The sequence below is a fragment of the Cornus florida genome, unplaced genomic scaffold, assembly GCF_030987335.1.
Source record: "Cornus florida cultivar Cherokee Brave unplaced genomic scaffold, ASM3098733v1 CherokeeBrave_3.0.0_Hap2_Chr11, whole genome shotgun sequence".
NCBI lineage: Eukaryota > Viridiplantae > Streptophyta > Magnoliopsida > Cornales > Cornaceae > Cornus > Cornus florida.
The window spans coordinates 110,622,879-110,643,186 of record NW_026775581.1 but is presented as its reverse complement, the minus strand read 5'-3'; the positions used below and the strand labels follow the sequence as shown (position 1 = coordinate 110,643,186).

Here is a 20,308-nt window from a genome sequence, read left to right as displayed (position 1 = left end):
ATGATAGGTCCCCCTGCTCAAAACAAAGAAGGGATTATCTCAGAATCTCTGGAGGCGATGGAAAAGTAAGCTAAAGATCAACTTGCATGCCACTATTTAAATTTTGGATTTTTCAAGACAAAGTTCTTATTCAATTCCATGCCTCCATCAGAACAATTTGATTCCAAGTTTGGGCCCTGGAAAACAAGGGCAACGCAGACTACTAGACTCTCATCATTACAGAATCATAAGAACAATTAAAACATGCTAGACTTTATTTCATGTTACATGAAAAGAGATTGTTTTTCCTTTTAAACATGTAACTTTCTTATTGCAACTGACCAACTTCCTTCTTTTTCTTTTTCTTTTCTTTTTTTTGTAATTGTTTTATTTAAGATAGATCAATTTTCTCTTCAATTTTTATAAAAATCTTGCTTAAAATATAATAAAAGAAAAAATAATCAATCAATATAAAGTTTTTACATCTGCTATTTTGTTCAAAAACATTATTTTATCTTATCATTTTTCAACTTGATTATGTCTCCATCGTTGCAAAACACCTGTGATGATTGTAACTAAATGCGAATAATGTTAGGGAGTTCAATAATCATAAATTGATAACATAATGAAAACTTCAGTCGGGCTTCGCAAAATAAACAATATCAAGACAAAAATGAGCATACAAGCTGCTATTGCTTTATTTATATAAGGAAAACAAAAGGTGAGTACAATGCATAAAACTTCCATATCTGTGCAAAAACATGAATCTTAATCCTCCAGTCAGACCAAAACCAAACCAGTTCATTAAACAAAATCACCAAAGACTTTGTCGCCAATATCACCACTACTTCGACAACCTAAAACAGCAAATACTTCAATAGATAGCATATGTGACCACCCCATGTAAAATTTCCAAAACGCAGAAACCCCACTATTCAAACTTTCCAGGAACCCTAGCAACAGCTTTGCAAACCAAGGGGTGCTTCATCTCCATGGAGAGTTTGAGGCACTCAGACAAGTCCACACCATTATCAGAAGCAACCCATTTCAAGTTCCGAAGCAACTGGGCTAACCAAAGCTGAACAGTTGCTAGCCCCATGGCTTTACCGGGACAGACCCTCCTCCCAGCGCCGAAAGGAGCCAACCTGAGATCAGACCCCATAATGGGAACCTCCTCCTCCATGAACCTCTCTGGTTTGAACTCATTTGGCTCCGACCACACCTGCTCGTCGTGAGCAATGGCCCACATGTTTACCATAGCAGTGGTGCCAGCCGGAATGAAGTGCTGGCCGACATGGGTGTCGTGGATGGCGAGCCGAGCCCAGGACAGTAATGGTCCTGGTGGGTGCATTCGCAGTGTTTCCTTCACTATGGCACTGAGATAGGGAAGGTGAGGTAGGTCGGAATCGGATACTGGTCGGGAGGTTCCAACCACAGTGTCAATTTCAGATTGGGCTTTGGCTTGGATTCCAGGATGTAAAACCATTCTTGCAAGTATCCACTCTAGGAGTATTACCACTGTATCAGTCCCCCTAAAGATCATTTCCTGCAAAAATACAGAAACCTCCATTCACCCACAGTACATTTGTATATTTGATGATAAAACATGTAGTATTAATAAATAAATATACATATATATAGGGAAGATAATCGCTTAATTTCTGAAAACAGGCCTTTAAGAACTCAGAATTTTATTTATGATATAAATGTAGAGAACAGTAAAAGTATCACAGTAAAAGCATCACGAACAAAATGAGAAAGGATAAGAAAATATCAGCCTCATCATCAAACAAAAAAAAAGAGAGAAAAAATTCAGATTCTCTATATCTTTGGAACCCAGATAAAGAGAACAGAACAGATTCAATTCAAGCATCTGGTTACAACAGTCTCAGGTACAATGGTAACACAAAAAAGCAAAATAGATTTAAAGATGATCAGCAGCAATCTAAAAAATTCATAGAATCCCATAAAGTAACGTAAAAATAATTCTAATAATGATAAGGAAAGGAACGAAGTATAGAAATACACAAGTTCTGTTTTCTAACATCAGTTTTCATGGTTTTGTTTTCTCAAAATAGTTGGAAAACTAAAAAATAGTAAACATTTGAAAATTCATTTATTTGAAATTCTCACTGAGGTAAAAAGAATGCATAATTTAGGAGAATATCTATTGTATTGTCTGAAAATTGTTACTCTATATATTTTTAGAGTCATTGAAATCTGTTTGAAGGAACTGAGGCAAATATTAAATCATCATCATAAGCACAATAAAAGCAACACAATTCACAAACTAAAAATTAAAGGTTGACAAGAAAGGGTAATAAAAAAAATTACCCAAAGAACTGCAACCATGTCAGAGTCATTGAGTATGTTCTCCATTTCTAAATCAAGCAAGACATCAACAAAATCAGCAGAGCTCTCATCAACACCACAACCATTTTCAACCCTCTTCATCCTATGCTCTTCTATGATCTTCCCAACAAAAACATTCACCTTAGCAACCAAATCTTTGCATCTCTTTCTCACTCCCTGCAAATCCAACCAGCCCAGAATAGGAAAATGGTCACTCCAGTTGAAAATACCAAGCAATTCATACCCTTCGCTCACTAAACCCTCCAGTTCACACCCATCCCCAACACCACCAAACTCGTAACACCTTCCGAACACACTCATCATCACATTGTTCAGAGACCCAAAATGCAAAACTCTCTTTACATCAATCTCTCCATTTCTCTCCATCAAATCCATGATTTCACTAACCATTTTGATCCCAATCGTTTGCCGAAACTCCCCAAAACAGCCGATTCTCTTGGGACTGAACATATGGGTCGCAGAAATTCTCCTCAAATTCCTCCAATACACACCATATGGAGCGAAACCCATTGCTCTGTGGAAGAGAAGCTCGTAGGCAGACTCTTTAATGGGTCGATCGGCGAAAGCCGAGCTGTAGAGAATGTCTCTGGCGGTCTCGGGTTCGCTTGAAATGATGAAACGGGTGAACCCAATCGAGAACGCCATTAACGGCACGGCCTTAAAACTCTGAGCGAGCTTTGCGAGGACTCTGTGAGTCAATGAGCCAGTGAAAGCGAAGACCAGACCTAGAAGAGGAAGACCAGAGGGTCCTGGAATGGATGTTTTAGGCTGGCCTCTGATTCCAACCTTGGAGAGAGCCCAAGCGAGTCCACCAGGTGATAACCAGAAAGCAAACGAAGCAACAAAGAGGAGAACACAGAGAAACAGCTCGAAACTGAGTACCGAGGAGGAATACCCTGTTTGAGGAATGCAGAGATAATAAAATTCGGATGACATTTTGGGCTGTTTTACAGAGAGAAAGAGGGTAGTTCAGAAATGGATGCAACCAGTGCGGAATTCTAACGGAAGGGAGAACAACGGAGGAGCGAGAAAGAGAGTGTTTGTAGTAGGAAGTGCCGAAGTGGCTAGCAGAGTGAGGAGACGAGGAGCGTGAGAAGGCAACTAAATAGGGATTGCTTATAGATTGAAATTACTTTTCTGCCCCTGAATAACGAAGTCGTTTCCATTTTTTCCTTTTTTCTAGCAAAGCATGTTGTGGCACGGATCACATTTTTTATGTACAGTGAGTTATGTGATTTAGTTATAAATGGTGGTGAAATGTTATTTATAAATAGTGATGTAATTGTCAAACACAGTCTTACTGTCTATTAAGTGGAGTAAAACGTGACCAAACCAAGGCCACTTATCGCTCACTATAAAAAACAGCATGAAATCGCACAGCAGGTGATTTGCGATCGCTGTGGCACCTTAAAATAACTGTTATAAATTTTTTATAAAGTTGCACGTTTTTAGTGTGAAAACGTGTACAAGCCCACCAATCAAATTGCTCATATTCGAATAATTCTCTACAAAATTAAAATATTTTAAAATAAAATTATGCAAGTTAACTAAAAGTATGTCTCAATAAATAAATAAATGGACTTCCCGGTTCACTTTGATCCAAAGAAGAAAGAAATTTTTAGTGCTTTATTAAGTGGTATTAATGTCGGTAAAGAGTGAGATTGTTGTCTTTTTTCCTCTTATCACTTATTTCGATCTGTATATAAAATTAAGGATTATCATGGAATTAACTTTTGTTTCAGTGGACAGTAAGTCTGAAGATAAAGAAAGGTGCGCATTGGAGTTAGGTCTAATCAAATAATATGTTAGTGGAGAATCAAAACTATGTTAACAAGATTTCTTATACATATTTTGTGGTCTGTACTCTTTTTTTGTTTTTTTCAGCACTTTGGCTTATTATTATAAATGAAACTTGTCACGCATCCTATTTAAATGGAGGTAGAAAGGAGAGTATAAATAGATGGATTTAAATGAAAGATTGAAGGAATATAGATAGGTGAATGCGAAATATTACTCAATAATTTAAATTTGAGTCGAGACTTAATTCATAATCTGGTGTCGGTATCACGTCAATGGTCGTCTGAAGAACGTTGACAATTTGATTCAAACAAAAACTTCACTATTTGAAAAATGCAGAAGACGAATTGCATAGGAACTAAGAGAGCCCCTCCATATACAGATGACATTAATTAGGACTAAAACGCAGCGAAATATAAAACCACCAAGATCAAATACCACATAGGCGTACAAATTAACAACAGCAACTTTGGAAAATATATTATATGCTAGGAATGTCCAACAAAAGCTAATTATAGTGCATTAAACTTCCGAGACTGCAGGAAAGAACAAGTTGTCAACCCTTACACCAAACACGGTCTAACCAACTACAACATCACCAAAGTTTTTACTTTCTTACCAAAATATTAATACTTCACTGACTAATACCTAAAACAACCTACTAGTAATTAAACAACGCTACTACTAAATAAAGCAGGTGAGATCTCCCATGTGAAGGTACCAAAATCATGGAGATCAAATTGCAACACCACCATTCCGCCAATACACCAAACACCTACCAAGCACTTTCAAGAACCCCTAGCAACAGCTTTGCAGACCAAGGGATGCTTCATTTCCATGGAGAGTTTGAGGCACTCAGACAAGTCCACACCATTATCAGAAGCAACCCATTTCAAGTTCTGAAGCAACTGGGCTAACCAAAGCTGGACAGTTGCTAGCCCCATGGCTTTACCGGGACAGACCCTCCTCCCAGACCCGAAAGGAGCCAACCTCAGGTCAGACCCCATAATGGGGACCTCCTCCTCCATGAACCTCTCCGGTTTGAACTCGTTTGGCTCCGACCACACCCGCTCGTCGTGAGAAATGGCCCACATGTTCACCATTGCAGTGGTGCCGGCCGGAATGAAGTGCTCACCGACATGGGTGTCGTGGATGGCTAGCCGAGCCCAGGACAGTAATGGGCCTGGCGGGTGCATTCTCAGGGTTTCTTTCACTATGGCATTGAGATAGGGAAGGTGAGGGAGGTCGGAATCGGACACTTTCCGGGAGGCTCCGACAACAGTGTCGATTTCAGATTGGGCCTTGGCTTGGATTTCAGGGTGTGAAACCATTCTTGCAAGTATCCACTCTAGGAGTATTGCCACTGTATCAGTTCCCCTGAAGATCATTTCCTAAAATGAAATGAATAGTAGTAGTTAATTAATTACACATAACATGCACAAATGATATTATCTAGGGAAGAATAAAGTTCTACGAAGACTATATATCCATATCGATAAGAACAGATGTGCGTACTGGCCGGGTACAATAATATTTATGTATGACAAAAAAGAAAATAAAGCAGCATAAGAACAAGACAAGAAAGAACCAGAAAATATCAGTCTTAGTCTATCAGGTATGACCAAATAAAAAGGAAAGAAAAAAAATCAGATTTTGTCTTTGAATACCCATAAAGAGAGAACACATCCATTTCAAGCATCTACATAGCTGTATCAGATAAATAATAATAATAATAAAAATAATATAAAACAAAATAAAAATATCAGCTTGCAAAAAAGCATTCACTCCCTAAAAAAAAAAAAAAGCACTGTACGTGAATAGCAGCAGAACTATGAAATTGTAACCGACACAATAGAACATAACAAATTATCATATAGAGATGTACAAATAAATGCAATGAACCCATAAAAAGATAACAACGCTAGGTTTATTGATAAATATATATAGAAATTAAATACTACACAAACTATATATATATATATATATATATAACTTGGAATTTTTCAGTATATGGATAGGATAAGAGAGAATACCCATAGTACAGCAATCATATCAGAATCAGTGAGCCTGTTCTCTTTCTCCAGATCAAGCAAGACATCAACGAAATCGCCAGAACTCTCATCAAGGCCACATCCATTTTCAACCCTCTTCATCCTATGCTCTTGTATGATCTTCCCAACAAAAACACTCACCTTAGCAACCAAATCTCTGCATCTCTTTCTCACTCCCTGCAAATCAAACCAACCCAGAAGAGGAAAATGGTCACTCCAGTTGAAAACACCAAGCAGTTCATACCCTTCACTCACCAAACCCTCAAGCTCAAACCCACCACCACCGCCATTCTCACCAAACTCATAAGACCTTCCAAACACACTCATCATCACATTGTTCAGAGACCCAAAATGCAACACCTTCTTGACCTCAACGTCCCCATTTCTCTCCATCAACTCCATGATTTCACCAACCATTTTGAGCCCAATCTCTCCCCGAAACTCCCCAAAACAAGCGATTCTCTTGGGACTGAACAAATGGGTCGCCGATATTCTCCTCAGGTTCCTCCAGTACTCTCCAAACGGAGCAAAACCCATAGCTCTGTGGAAGAGAAGCTCGTAGGCCGACTCCTTCACAGGCCTATCAGCGAAAGCCGAGCTGTTGAGAATGTCTTTGGCCGTCTCCGGGTGGCTTGAAATGATGAAACGAGTGAACCCAATAGAGAACGCCATTAACCGTAAGGCCTTGAAGTTCTGAGAGAGTTTGGCTAGGACTCTGTGAGTCAGAGAGCCAGTGAAGGCTAAGAGAAGACCTAGAAGAGGAAGACCAGAGGGTCCAGGAATGGAGGTTCTAGGCTGGCCTCTGATTCCAGCCTTGGACAGAGCCCAAGCTAGGCCACCAGGTGCGAGCCAGAAAGCAAACACAGCAACAAAGAGAAAAACACAGATAAAGAGCTGGAAACTGAGAACCGAGGAGTACCCAGTTTGAGGAATAAGCAGAGAGTAGCATTCAGATGACATTTTTGGAAAGGTGTGCAAAGAAAGAAATAAGAAGAAACTCAAATGAGTAGAAACAGCAGAGAGAGAGATGGAGCAGAGTGAGGAAAATAATGGGCCTGAGAGGGTTTAAATAGAAGATGGCTCAACTTTGACCCTGGTTTTAACCATACCGTGGTTAGGGTAAAATTTAGGCTTAGCTTCGGGTCGCGGTAACATATTCATGAGTTTGAGTCAATATTTTTTTTTATTAAAAAAATTTATTTATTTATGTTTTTTTTTTATTTTTTCTAGTTGAGGCTCACACACATTATCTCTACTGAGGTTCGAATTCTTGATTTTCTTTTGAAAAGTAGGAGTATTGTACCGTTAGGCCATCAGCCGGTTGGTTATTAAAAAAATAATAATAATAATTATACTTTTTACAAAATTATTAAATAAATAAAGTCCATGAAAAAAAAATGAAATTTCAAATTTCTAAAAGTTGGCTGGGTACTAACTTAAAGGCAAGTATATAATGTTTTAAAGTTTTTAGGCCAATTTATGACTGGGCTGTTAGTCAAAAAATGGCCAGCTTGGTTCAAAATCTGTCGGCTCATATGTGAATGTGTCCTGTAAATTAGGTGGTAACAAAATCGGTCTGTGTCATTTTTGGTGGGAACACATCGATTTGGCGAACACTGGATTAATTTGGAATGACTTGACCGGGGAGGTGGGACCATTGAGCCGGGGACAGCATTTTCTTTCGAATCAACTTTGATATATGGGTTTCTGTCAGGAATAAAAAATTTGAAGACCATTAGGACAATTAGTTCCGGGTTGAATTGGAATCGGATCAATCACACTATGCTGATTGCAGTGATCTTGTGAGTGTTGGGTTGTTTTGGCGGGCGATTATACATTACTTAGACATGAAAAGTAGTATTAAAAATTCACTCCAATAAAAAGTAGAATTTTCATACATTTAAAAAATTTTAAAACAGAGGAATAAAAAGTATGGTACTAACAAAAACATCCTAATTAACATAGATTAATAGATAGACAAAAGGAATTAGGAATTGATTCCATTGGACTAACCCATTTTACCCTGTGGGGCATATGAATGGTGGGTCATTACTTAGACATGAAAAGTAGTATTAAAAATTCACTCCAATAAAAAGTAGAATTTTCAAACATTTAAAAAATTTTAAAACAGAGGAATAAAAAGTATGGTACTAACAAAAACATCCTAATTAACATAGATTAATAGATAGACAAAAGGAATTAGGAATTGATTCCATTGGACTAACCCATTTTACCCTGTGGGGCATATGAATGGTGGGTCCATCATTATCTCATTCCTTGCCTTATTGTCCGTAAACTAATGCTTTTGCTTCATTTTTTTTTTTTATAATTTCCTTCTATTGTTTGATTTCTAAAGTGAACTGTACAATCGATGTTTTGTTTAATTCTATAAAAATAATTCACTTTTTCAAAATTTCTAAAAACAATTATTCCGTTAGACATTGAGAAGACCTTTCCGTCTACGCGTTTTTTTTTTTTTTAAGGAAGAGGAGGAAGACTACTTACAAAAATAATGATAATAATATTAATAACTAAATAAAATGTATATGTTTTTCATTCATTTTACTAAAGTGTTTGACAGCCTCACGGATAAGGATAGCAAAGTCTCCATACCCGACGGGTCCCAGTCTCACCCCGTCCCTGTTATGACGGGTTTGGGAACCCATTTATGTAAATGAGGGGAGGAAATGGGAATTGTATTTGAAACCCCCGCAGGGGACGGGGCGGGGCTGGGGGAGGGTAACCCCACACCTCCCCACCCCGTTTATAATATATTTTTACAAAACTGTTCTTACATGTTATAAAATATTACTAAATTATATAATTATGTATATAATATATTCATTTCTGAAATCCTATAATTCTCTCGCAGTATAGTCGTTGTTGGAAGAATGCTATTTGTTTTGATTGATCATGTTGAAAATTTTCAAACTATTCTAAAAAATGTTATATGTGATTTGTGATTTTGTTATAAGTTTGATCGAGTTAAAATGATATATTTTAAATTGTTATAATTGTGCTGAAACTTTATTAAATTATTAGGTTAAAAAATATTATAATTGTGTTCATTTTGTTTAAGATGAATTGAAATTTTAAAAAAATTATGCGAGGCAGAAACGAAGTAGGAGGTTGAAATTTAAAACATGTATGGGGGCAAGAATGGGGGGTAAAACATCGGCCGAAAATAAGAATGCCGAATGAAATTTTCGCTCCACCCCTTCCTATAGCCATCCCTACTCACGGAAGGATGCAATGGAATGGACTCGAAATGGAGGGTAAGAAGGTAATTATGGTGTTTTCCTAGGTTCTCTGATTTGGTGTTTTTACAGCGAAACCATGGTTAAGTTTGATGATTCAGTCACTGGAGGAATAGGTTTTGCTAGTTGACAGCGGACTAGCAAAGGAACGACATTGATACTTATTGACACGTGGCAACGAGCATGCCTATACGATGGAGAGTATAGAGAGGAGAGATGGTGGTTTGACTAGCACACTGACAGAGGTCTACACGCTGCATCAAAAAAAGTCTGCGCAGCCGAGCAGTCTATACACAAACACAGAGATGTAGAGTCTATGCATATTTTACCTCGCCGCCCTCCATCTCAGGGTTTCAGTAGGCTATTTACTATGACTAAAAATGGTACGACGGGATCAGTATAACCAAGTGGTTCTGATTCTGCCACGTGGATATTCCATCTTGTCTCTCTCCTATCAAGGGTTGATACTCAATCATGAGCTTTTTATATGATTCCTTGATTCTCTGATGCCTGCTGCCTCCCATACTAGACCATAGTACTAGTCCTGACCAATCAAATCTTTGATAAACGGGAATAATTATGCACCGTAATAATTCGATTCTTACCTTCGCCCAACCGCTACAGGGCCGGTTTGGCTGGCAAAGTTCTTTGGCCACTCAAAATCTTACTTTATTGGAAAAATAAATTTGCATTCCCACCGGTTACAAAAACAAAATACAACAGCTTTATTTGGTTCAAAATTATGTATCCTAATTCAGGAAGTACAGGTCCTTCTCTAAAGCTGCCATAGTAGTGTTGGATATTTTAACACATTTAAGATATGTGGATGGAAGGTAAAAGTATTCTGATTAGTGATTATTATTTTTAAACGATCACTGTGCCCTTGTTATTAAATCCACCTATCACCATCGCACCCGCAAACCTATCAATACACGAATTCAACAAAAGGATAACATAGATATAATATATATATATATATATATATAATATTATATAATATGATTTGTAAATTTATAAAATATTTAAGGATATATTACTCTTTATATCTAATTATTTAAGTTAAAGAGTTATTTTGACAAAGTTAAAAAATATTTAAGTCATTTTACATTTTGTTAGAGCTGTGCAAGAAACGGTTGGGATGTGAATAAAAAACAAAACAAAAGTTTGTAATACGTTTGTTCGATATTTTCAAAAAATATTTGAAGGTGATATTCGGTTAAATTTAAAGGAGTATCGGTGAAATTAATCATTTATTTTATTTACTTAATTGTTATAAAAATATGTAATATCTTTTTATTTAATTACTCGTGAGAAAACATCTAATGTCTTCGTATTTATGTTCATTTAAATTTGTTTTTAAAAAATTCATGAAAAAAAATTATAGAGTCTTCAAAATATGAGTGGTTGAAAAGATAGTTGTTGAAGAAAATATAAACAAACAAACAAATAATTGAATAAATATATTTTTAAAATTTTTGCATATATTTATATATATATATATATAATAAAAAGTGACTAACCTAGCTGTTGGGCTAACCACATATTCTAGCTAGCCACATTAGCCCCCTTTTGTTGACGTGGCTAGCCACAATTGTGACGCATCGAGTAGCTAAAAAAATGACACAAAATTTGAATTTATGTATTTTAAAGAAACTGTAGATATGTACAAAAATTATATTTTATACATAAAGAGAGCATGCGATCACAACTTTGTAAAATGTAGTCTAGATCCTATCTCTCAAAAACGAATGTTGAGAGTTTAAATTCTTATTCGGACAAATTGGTGCATGAGATTTTTTATAAAATTACAAAAATAATTAGTGTCCGTCGCAGCACAAATACACACTTTGGGACAAAAGATTTTGTAGAAATATCAAATTTATTTATTTTTCGAATGATTCCATCTTTGAAAAATGTCAGTTATTGAACAGAAATATATTCAAATATATTGAGCTTTGTGCCAACATCATGGCCTGAAAATTTGTTAATACAGTAAAAATGAGGATATTAAGGTAAATAATGCAGGGTAGGGGTGAATAGAAGAGATAAAAATACTTCTTCTTTCGTCCCAAAATAAATGTTACCTTTGGTATTTGAGCTCATATTTTAATTACTCTTTTCGTTCCGAAATATAGGCGACATTTATTTCGGAACGGAAAGAGTAATTAAAATATGAAAAAAAAAATAAATAAAAGTGACATACATACACAATAAACTTACATGGTATGGTCATGTTGAGAGAGAACTTATATGGAGTACATGCTTGGGTAAGATAAGGGAACTAATATACAAAGACACTGAGCAGGACCAAAATTAACACAGTTAAATATTATAAAAGATCAGATGACTTGTAATAAATAAATAAATAAATAAATAAACTAGAAATAGCAAATTTGCGACACATTCATATGAAAGGTTATGGGATTAAAATCATCTCATGCGTGTTACAGTGCATCTGTTCAAATCCGTACAAAGAATTACTGATAGACGTTACGAAAATGTCGTAACGTTTGTCCTTATATCTTAAATATTTTTCTGTACCTTTCAACATTCTTTTCGCCCATTAAAACAGATGCACTATAACGCGATGATTTTGATCCAAAGATCATATACTTCATAATGATCACAACTACACAATGGAAGAGCATTATGTACGGCTCATTGCAAAAGTAGTCCAAAGAAACACCAACTAGCTCTACTTTCTTGACTTTACTCTACTTTGTGTCTTCACAAACTTTATACTAAAGATTCAAAAGATGCACCAAAGGAACTTGGATCCTCTCACCACCGAATTTTAAGTTTTTTTTTTTTTTTTTGAAAGGAGAAATTAAGAGTTCGAGTCATATTAAATAACATTCTAAGTAAGAATATTTATTTACTTTTTAATGGTCAAAAAAGAACTTCAACAAGAAACTATCTCCATTTGTATTAGAACTATTTGGATTTGTACTAAAGATATGCTTAATTAAAAAATAATAATTGAGAACACTTTTACATTCTTTTTTTGTTAACGGTAACTTTTTAAACATTTATCGACCTCTATGAGGTCTCAAGTAGTCACTATTAGATGTGAAAATCATTATAAACACTCTCCGTTAGGACTGGTAATTATAGTAACCTAAGATGTTAAATGTACTTTTATCGTAAATAGATAATTTTAAAACTGATTAGTTTGACAAAATTTCTTACACGAATAATTCTATTTAACTCATCGACTCAAAGATAGCTACCCTTTACCTTATTATCCTTGGTGTTATTGTATTTACTCTAAAATGTATTGCCTATGCAATGATAAAATTACTAATTTTCTCCCTAATACATTTTTTTTATTTATAAAATGACTATCTTAATATCCTTATCTATGTTTGCAAAATATATATATATATATATATATATATATATATATATATGTAATGTAAATTATGTAATAACTAATGAAATGGGATGTAATTTCATAATTGGGGATATTTTATGTAAACAATTACCAATCCTTTTTAAAAGTCCGAAATAAATTTGAAAACATAACCCGAATTGAATGAGCTTGGATTCATTAATTCGAGTTCATGATCGGGTCGGTTCGAACTCAGATTAAAAATTTTGTACACTGGAATGAACTCGATGAACCCTTCCAAGTTGCACCCTAGACAATCCTAGCTCATAAAGTTATCCTTGGTACAGCTGCAAGACTGCTTCCGTCATTTTCCTAATAAAGTTAATTGACAGACACCCTATGTTTATGGGATTTAATCTTCTTACCTTACGAACACCAAGGGTTTTCCGTCCTTCCAATTGTGAAAAACATTTCGGTTTTGACTTTGAGCCAAGTGGAGTCTCTCTCTCCTCTCTCAAATACACACGGATACAAAATGTTCCCAAAATCACAAGATGTTGGTTTTGGACCGATCTTTCACCCACTGGATTCAATTTCAATACATGATCACCACAAATTTGGAGCCATTATATTTAAACCCAATTCCAACTTTCTAGTTGACCAAACATCTCTCTAATTCCTTTTGAGATGAGAAAACATTTTTATCAAATTTTTTTTTTTTGAATAAATATTCTTATCCTTTTGTTCCACTGCGTCCCAAATACTAGCTTCCATGGTTCAATTATTATGTACACTTTGGTCAACATTGTGGCTTGAGTGTACATGGAAAAAGCCAAGTTCATTTCAATCATTCCTAAAATATCAGTAAAGCAATGACAATGATGCAATTGTCAGATGATGGGGAATGCAATATTTATCAACTCATAGTTTCACATTTTACCATCGACAAGAATTAAGGCAAATTACACCCGCACTTCCTGAACTTAAGTCATTTTTAACTAGATTAATATTTTTATTTTCAATTTTACTTACTTTTGAATTAGTGATTTAACATTTTACTTACACCCCACATGTTAATTTTTGGTGTGGTCATAGTACTTTTGAGGTGTTAATTGACTATACTACTCTTTGACCTCCTGTTAACTATTGTTGTGATCAAACTGCTCCCAACATACACATTTCCTCTTCTTCCTCCTCCTCAGACCATCATCATTCCCAATTCACCCCCCATAGATCCACTAATCCTACACAGGTACCTCCTCAACTCTACCCATCCTACTTATCCATCACCCAAATCCCACCTCACCAACGCTGCTCTTCTCTCTCTCCCCTTTTTTTTTTTTTTTTTCACAGTAGACATCATATACAATGGACAGAACCACCGGATTCGCCGTTCAACCACCACCACCACACAAAACCCAATTCCTCAAAATTACACATACTTAGATATCTATCTATCTATTGTGAAAATAGAGTTACGTGGGGTGCGGAAACAGTTAGTTGATTTTAATTGTGATTAACCCTTTTAATGACATAGATCTGATTATTAGGTCAACTTGTTTAATTTATGATTGATTAAATTATATGGTCAATTTCAACCTCCACAATCACAAATATTTGTAAAGTAAAACAAGTTAAACTTAGAGAGATTGCACCAGGATTTTTTAGCGAAGAAACCCCAGTTGATAAAATACGTCAACTGTTTGCGTGTGAAAAAACCTCTTGAACTGTTCAGTCCAAAGTAAACCGATCCACTATGTTTGAAACAAAGTACACTGAAATTTGACTCTGACTCACACCTTATCATTCTACCAAACACCAATTGCTGACAATCATCTAGCTTTGCGACTCCCCGTCTAACAACAACTTGACCTCAAGCTTATGCTTGATCTTTGTAGAAGAGTAGTAGGTAGATCAGACAATACTTCTCGAATGCTCAAACCCTTTCAAAGTGTAATCGTTTTTACTTCTATTCTTCAAGATCTGAACTCGATGTAGAAGAATTAAATCCTGTTTTTCATTCGGAATCTCTGAATTTTCAATATAGTTCTAATTTCAATGAGATAGAGAACAACACTACTAAATCACTCATGAATATATGTGTGTGCTCTCATAAATAAATTCAGAACAATCAAATTTGATTTTCTGAATTTTCTCCCTCTAAAAGGTTTTCTCAAAATATATAATTGATGTTCCTTAAAGCCATGAATCAACCTAGAAGACTAACAAGGTTTATATAGAGTTTATAAAGTCCTAATCCCTCAGAAAATATGAAAAATTTCATGCATAGGACTTGGAAAGAAGTTGGGATCAAAAAAGAAACAATCAGAAAAAGGAAACTGAAATTGGAATACTACCAGGACTTCTTGAACCGGTTCAGCCCCCTTGAACTGGTTCAAGATGACCAGCAAAGAATCCCTCGGATTCTTGAACCCGTTTAACCCTATTGAACCGGTTCAAGACGGCTAGTCTTGAAGGTGTGTTGATGTTGAACCAGTTCAGCCCCGTTGAACCAGTTCAAGTTGGACAGAATGTAAATTCTTCTTTAAAAGCTTTCAATCCCCTTTCTAAATGTTTTCACTAAATCTCAAAACTTCTTAAATCAGTGTTCTTATCATCTCGGAGTGTAGTATATCATGAACACTTGAACTTCTTCAAATCCACATCCGTTCTTCAATCTTCAAAATTTTGAACCGAAAAATTACAATTTGATCGGACTTGTTTTGATAACGAAATTAGCCAATTACAAAATATATATCACACACACACACACACACACACACACACACACATATATATAGACACACACACACATGCAAAACAAGGATCGGCTAAATCGATGATAGGTTTTGGGTTGTTTGAGATACCCCTCGGATCCAAGACACGGGTTGATCAGGCCCAGGCCCAAACCCGAGGGATATCAAACAATTAATATGTTAAAACGAACACGGAATACAAAAATAATGAATTAAAGAAATAAATAATAACGTTGAACGAATACTAAATAAAAACAACCTCAATCATTAATCATTAAAACCAAACTTCCCAAAACCTCCAATTCATACAACTCGGGAATCCATCCTGTGGACCCCTAATAAAATCTCAAACTGAAACTGAAACAACTGAAATAAAAACTAAAGTTAAACATATAGAGTAGTTCTACGTAGTCGAAGGAATGAGTGTTTGTATCTGCTCTGCACGTCCAAGCTCTAACCCTAGAACTGACAAACACTTGGAAAATAAAAGAGTGGGTCAAGCTCACATGCAAGTCCTATTCTACTACGATCTAAATAGTAATCCGATACGCAGATATATCCTAGATAGCTCAACAATATCTAGAGTAATCCATATATATATATTCACAGTAAGGGACATTCACTGGACTACAGTAGGGGCCTTAACCTGAATAGAAGGCAACATGCGAAAACGCACCGAAGGGTGGGCATGAGTGCCTAGACCTAACAGGGTACACCTCAACCTACTATAACCAGCTACGCATCCACTGCATACACGCACCCTAACCAACGAGTCTGAGACTTAAGCTCATGTCGTGGTATCATAACCATATATCTAAAATCCGTCCATCCGGAGTATGTCATTCCACAATTTACTGAGCTGACATACAATATACAAACTAGTTAGTCACTCAACTTATTCAATTGATATGACTTAACTACAACCAATTAATCCAGAAAGTCATTCAACTTAGTCACAGTTGATTTGACTTAGTCACAGTTAAGATTCAATATTTTTCAATCCATTCCTTTAATCCGGTAGGTTAGGTTTAAGCGTTTTGAGCTAAACCATCCCTAGTATGTCACCGTCCTATACCGGTGCATACAATCCACAAGTCCGTATAATTGGCAAAGCAATATTAATAACTCATCAATCATATTCCAAAATATGCCCCAAAATAAATTAACACATATCCAACAATATTAGACAGTCATTATAGAGCCTAAAATCCAATTCCAATAATGTATACAGCTAAAACAAGTATAAGCGTTCACATCTTCCAAAATATCCATATACTGATGCAGTTGAATAGCAAAGTGAATATTAATTTGATCCAACACAAGCATGGTTAAGTTCAAGTAATCCATGTTACTTACAATTATATCCAAATATGATTAATTAAAATTAAATCACATATAAACAATCGTCCAAGTTCCAAAGTGTAATCTAATTAACATTCAAAGTTCAACATGTAGGATCTTCCCCTAACTGTACACTGTCCATACCTTAATCCATTTATGAATCATTGTTTACCTATATTCTTACAGGTCTAAAACAGTAATATACATCATTTAAGACAATTTAAATGAAGTGCTAACACTCTGTGTAGTCCAAACAGTGCACAAAAACCCAAACTGGGAGTTTAAAACCAAAAATCCCAACTGAGCAAGCTAAGTTACAACTGAGCAACCTCAGCTGCTAACTTAGGGAGCTGAATTGCTAACTTAGGCGCCTCAGTTGCTAACTTAGGCGCCTCAATTAGTGCTGAGGTCTTCTTTTTCGTCCGTTCAGCCTCTGTAAACCCTTAAACTTCATTGTTAAGGCCCCTAAGCTTCAACCTAAGTCCCATACGTCCACACTAAATTATTTTAAGTGTTTTAGTAGGCAAAGATTCAAGTTAAATCACAAATCATACATAAAGATCTAAGAAAATAATGAAATCATGCACAAGTATATATAACCATAAAACTCTCAGTTTTAGTCCGCTAAGCATGCATGATTACTTCGTTTTATCATTAGTTAAACCCCTGTAATCTAGCTAGGCATGCATAGAACACAGATTAAAGGGAAAGAATAGAACAAAGACTTGCCTTAGATTTCAGTCCATAAATCTTAAACCTTCGTCTCTGAGTTTTCGTCAAAGTCCTAAGCTGCCGTTAAACACCTCCAGTGCTCTTGGTTCAACCCAGAAGCACTCCACCCCTACCTCTTTGAACCTCTCTGTAAACCTCTCAAGGTTCACTATCTATTTCTCTCCAATTCTTTCTCTGTTGCTCACTGTGTTTTCTCTCTGTTACGTGAATAGGGTTAACAAACCCTTGGCAGACGTATACTTAGGTATTTATAGGCTTTATTGGAAACCCTAAATTAAATCCTAAACCAACTATATGTGTCGGCTCAAATCCTAGACACGATTTAATTACAAACAGAAAGAAACTCCAACTTTAATTAATTAATTAATTCTCCTAACTTAATTCAATTTGAAACAAATAATTAACAATAAAACAAATAATTAACAAACAAATATAATTAAAACCCTAATTAATTCAAGTAACAAACAAATAAAATAATAGAAATCTTAAAAATGCAATTAAATAATTAATTAAAATATCAGGACTACCATTTTTAAATTAAGGGTATTACATTGTGGATTGGAGGTGGAGGTGGCGGTAGCGGTGGTTGGGCGAGCTCGGAACGACGATTGACGATTGCGATGTACGACGGCGATTACATAAACGGCAAGCCGTTAGTCAAACACCCCCTCACCTAATTTTTTCATTTTGACGGAGAATTGAGAGGAAATAAGTTAGAGGAGGGAGGGGATCGATAGGGGAAGAAGTTGGTGGTGGAGGAGAGAGGGGATCGGTGGGGAAAGAAGTTGGTGATAGAGGAGAGAGACGCAGCCCAAGGTATGTTGAATGTGGAAGTTTTGTTGTGCCTTCTTGGCTTTCAATTTGGGGTTTAGATTTGGGGCGCGGTGGTTGTTGTCACAGCGACGTCTCCAACTGTGGTGGCGATGGCATGGGTGTGTTGGTGGTTGTGGGATAAAGATTATGATAGTGGTTGAAGGGGTGGGTGAGAGAGACCCATGGAGGAATGGGTATCTGGTCTGGGATTGAAAGGGTGGGATGAGGATTGTGGTGGTCGTATCCTCGCCGTCGTTAAGCTGTAGATTAGGCTCTGGCAACTAACAGCAGTGGAATGGAGGGCGAGAATCAAGGGTTGGATGACGAAATCGGTGTCGAAGGAAGAGAGACCGCATAGAGAAGAATAGTAGGTTGGATCGGAGGAGTCAGAGACCATTTCAAACTTGTCGAGCGCGGATTTGCCGGCAGTGACGAGGTGGAGTGATTTATCTAGGTTATGTTCTCAACGATCTTGTCGAGCGATGGCCCCAGTAACCGGCCACAACGAGACGTGCCGCCTAGGGTTTGCGAAGCTGATATCTTCTTTCAAAGCAATATATTTTTATACATATATATATATGTGTGTGTGTGTGTGTGTGTGTGTGTGTGAGTTTAAAGAATCATAAAATACAGATGAAAGAGATGAAACTCAAAATTATAGAGGGGCCTTTATGTCATTTAAGATTAAAGATATTTTGTATTAAAAATTTAAAAGTAAAATGGTCAATTCGCATGTGTTTGAGGCCAAAAGTTAATTGAGGTGTAAGTAAAAATTAAAACCAAAATTTTCGTCTAGCTGCAAAATGGCCTAACCTCGGGGGTGTCTATGTAATTTGCCCTAAAAATTGTACACAAATAGATCGTTTAGCCATTATTATTTTGATCTTCTCTAAAAATGTGAAATTTCTTTCATACCCTTATCCATTTTAATAATAGTTTAATAAAAAAAATTTGTCAAACACCCCACCCCCCCTTTTTTTTTTTTCAAAAACAACAAAAAAAAAAAAAAAACCCGGTAAAAAGACATCTAATCAAATGTCATTAGCGAAAAAATTATTTTTGTAAAATTTAATAATATAAAATTGGTAGACAATTGATTCTTTGGTATTTTTGTCATTTCATGTAAAAATATAAAATTATTGAGATTTTTAACACGAGAAAATGACAACTTAATGATTTTTTGAATTTCAACTTAAGGATTTTATGAATTTTCATTTTCCCAAGGAGGTATAGTTTCGCGCAATCTGTCAATCTTTTCTATTCTCTTGGAGCAGAAATTTTTTTCACAAAACTAAACCAAACGGGCACTTTTCTGACCCTACAAAAGGGAAGTACTTCGCCGAAATATTAGACGAATATACACAGAAAATGCAGCACTGAGTTTGAACTTCCCATCCGCCAAAATCCTTAAGTTCTGATAAATTTAACGGTGAATAAGTGCAGAAAATGGCTGGTACCCAAGAATTCGTATAGAAATTCCTGGATAAATATCAAACCTATGTCATCGAGAACTTGGGATAAGGCTTTAGGAAGGTCAGAATAAAAGTGTAGTAATAGCCAGAGCTCTACAGTGATGACCCTAAGATTTCTTCTCCTATTTGAAGCCACAAGTGTTCTAGTTGCCGAAAGTGAATACCAGTTGAGGTTTGGTCTGTTCATTTTTCTATCCGGTAGTCATCTTTATAAAGTTTGAATTTCCTGTTTTGTACATTCTTTAATGAGATTTTATGTGGCTACTTAACATATTTTAAAATATCAAATTATTCTTATTGTATTCAAGTATCCTAAGTTCTTCGACATTTGGAGAGCAATTCTGAGTTTTCTCCCTCCACGAAGATGGAAGTACAAAGACAATGCTTGGAAAGACTCAAAGGAACA

At 35.9% G+C, this 20,308-nt stretch overlaps 2 protein-coding genes across 2 annotated transcripts; both read right to left on the bottom strand.

Moving 5' to 3' along the window:
* Positions 1 to 645: 645 nt before the first annotated feature.
* LOC132285306 (cytochrome P450 78A5-like) lies at positions 646 to 3,409 on the bottom strand. Its single transcript, XM_059787476.1, has 2 exons — positions 2,314 to 3,409; positions 646 to 1,525 (listed from the first exon to the last, which is right to left on the bottom strand). Exons 1-2 carry the CDS (start codon positions 3,286 to 3,288, stop codon positions 911 to 913), a joined length of 1,590 nt encoding a protein of 529 aa, XP_059643459.1. The 5' UTR covers positions 3,289 to 3,409; the 3' UTR covers positions 646 to 910.
* Positions 3,410 to 4,626: 1,217 nt separating this feature from the next.
* On the bottom strand, positions 4,627 to 7,222 carry LOC132286638 (cytochrome P450 78A5). Its single transcript, XM_059788995.1, has 2 exons — positions 6,183 to 7,222; positions 4,627 to 5,540 (listed from the first exon to the last, which is right to left on the bottom strand). Exons 1-2 carry the CDS (start codon positions 7,158 to 7,160, stop codon positions 4,938 to 4,940), a joined length of 1,581 nt encoding a protein of 526 aa, XP_059644978.1. The 5' UTR covers positions 7,161 to 7,222; the 3' UTR covers positions 4,627 to 4,937.
* Between the last annotated feature and the right edge of the window lie 13,086 nt (positions 7,223 to 20,308).

Bases quoted from the DNA above. Each gene is read 5' to 3' on its own strand.
- LOC132285306 (XM_059787476.1), bottom strand. From the start codon at position 3,288: ATGTCATCCGAATTTTATTATCTCTGCATTCCTCAAACAGGGTATTCC. The intron at 1,526-2,313 runs GTAATTTTTTTT...GTATTTTTGCAG, and splicing joins ACATGGTTGCAGTTCTTTGG to GAAATGATCTTTAGGGGGAC.
- LOC132286638 (XM_059788995.1), bottom strand. From the start codon at position 7,160: ATGTCATCTGAATGCTACTCTCTGCTTATTCCTCAAACTGGGTACTCC. The intron at 5,541-6,182 runs GTATTCTCTCTT...ATTTCATTTTAG, and splicing joins ATATGATTGCTGTACTATGG to GAAATGATCTTCAGGGGAAC.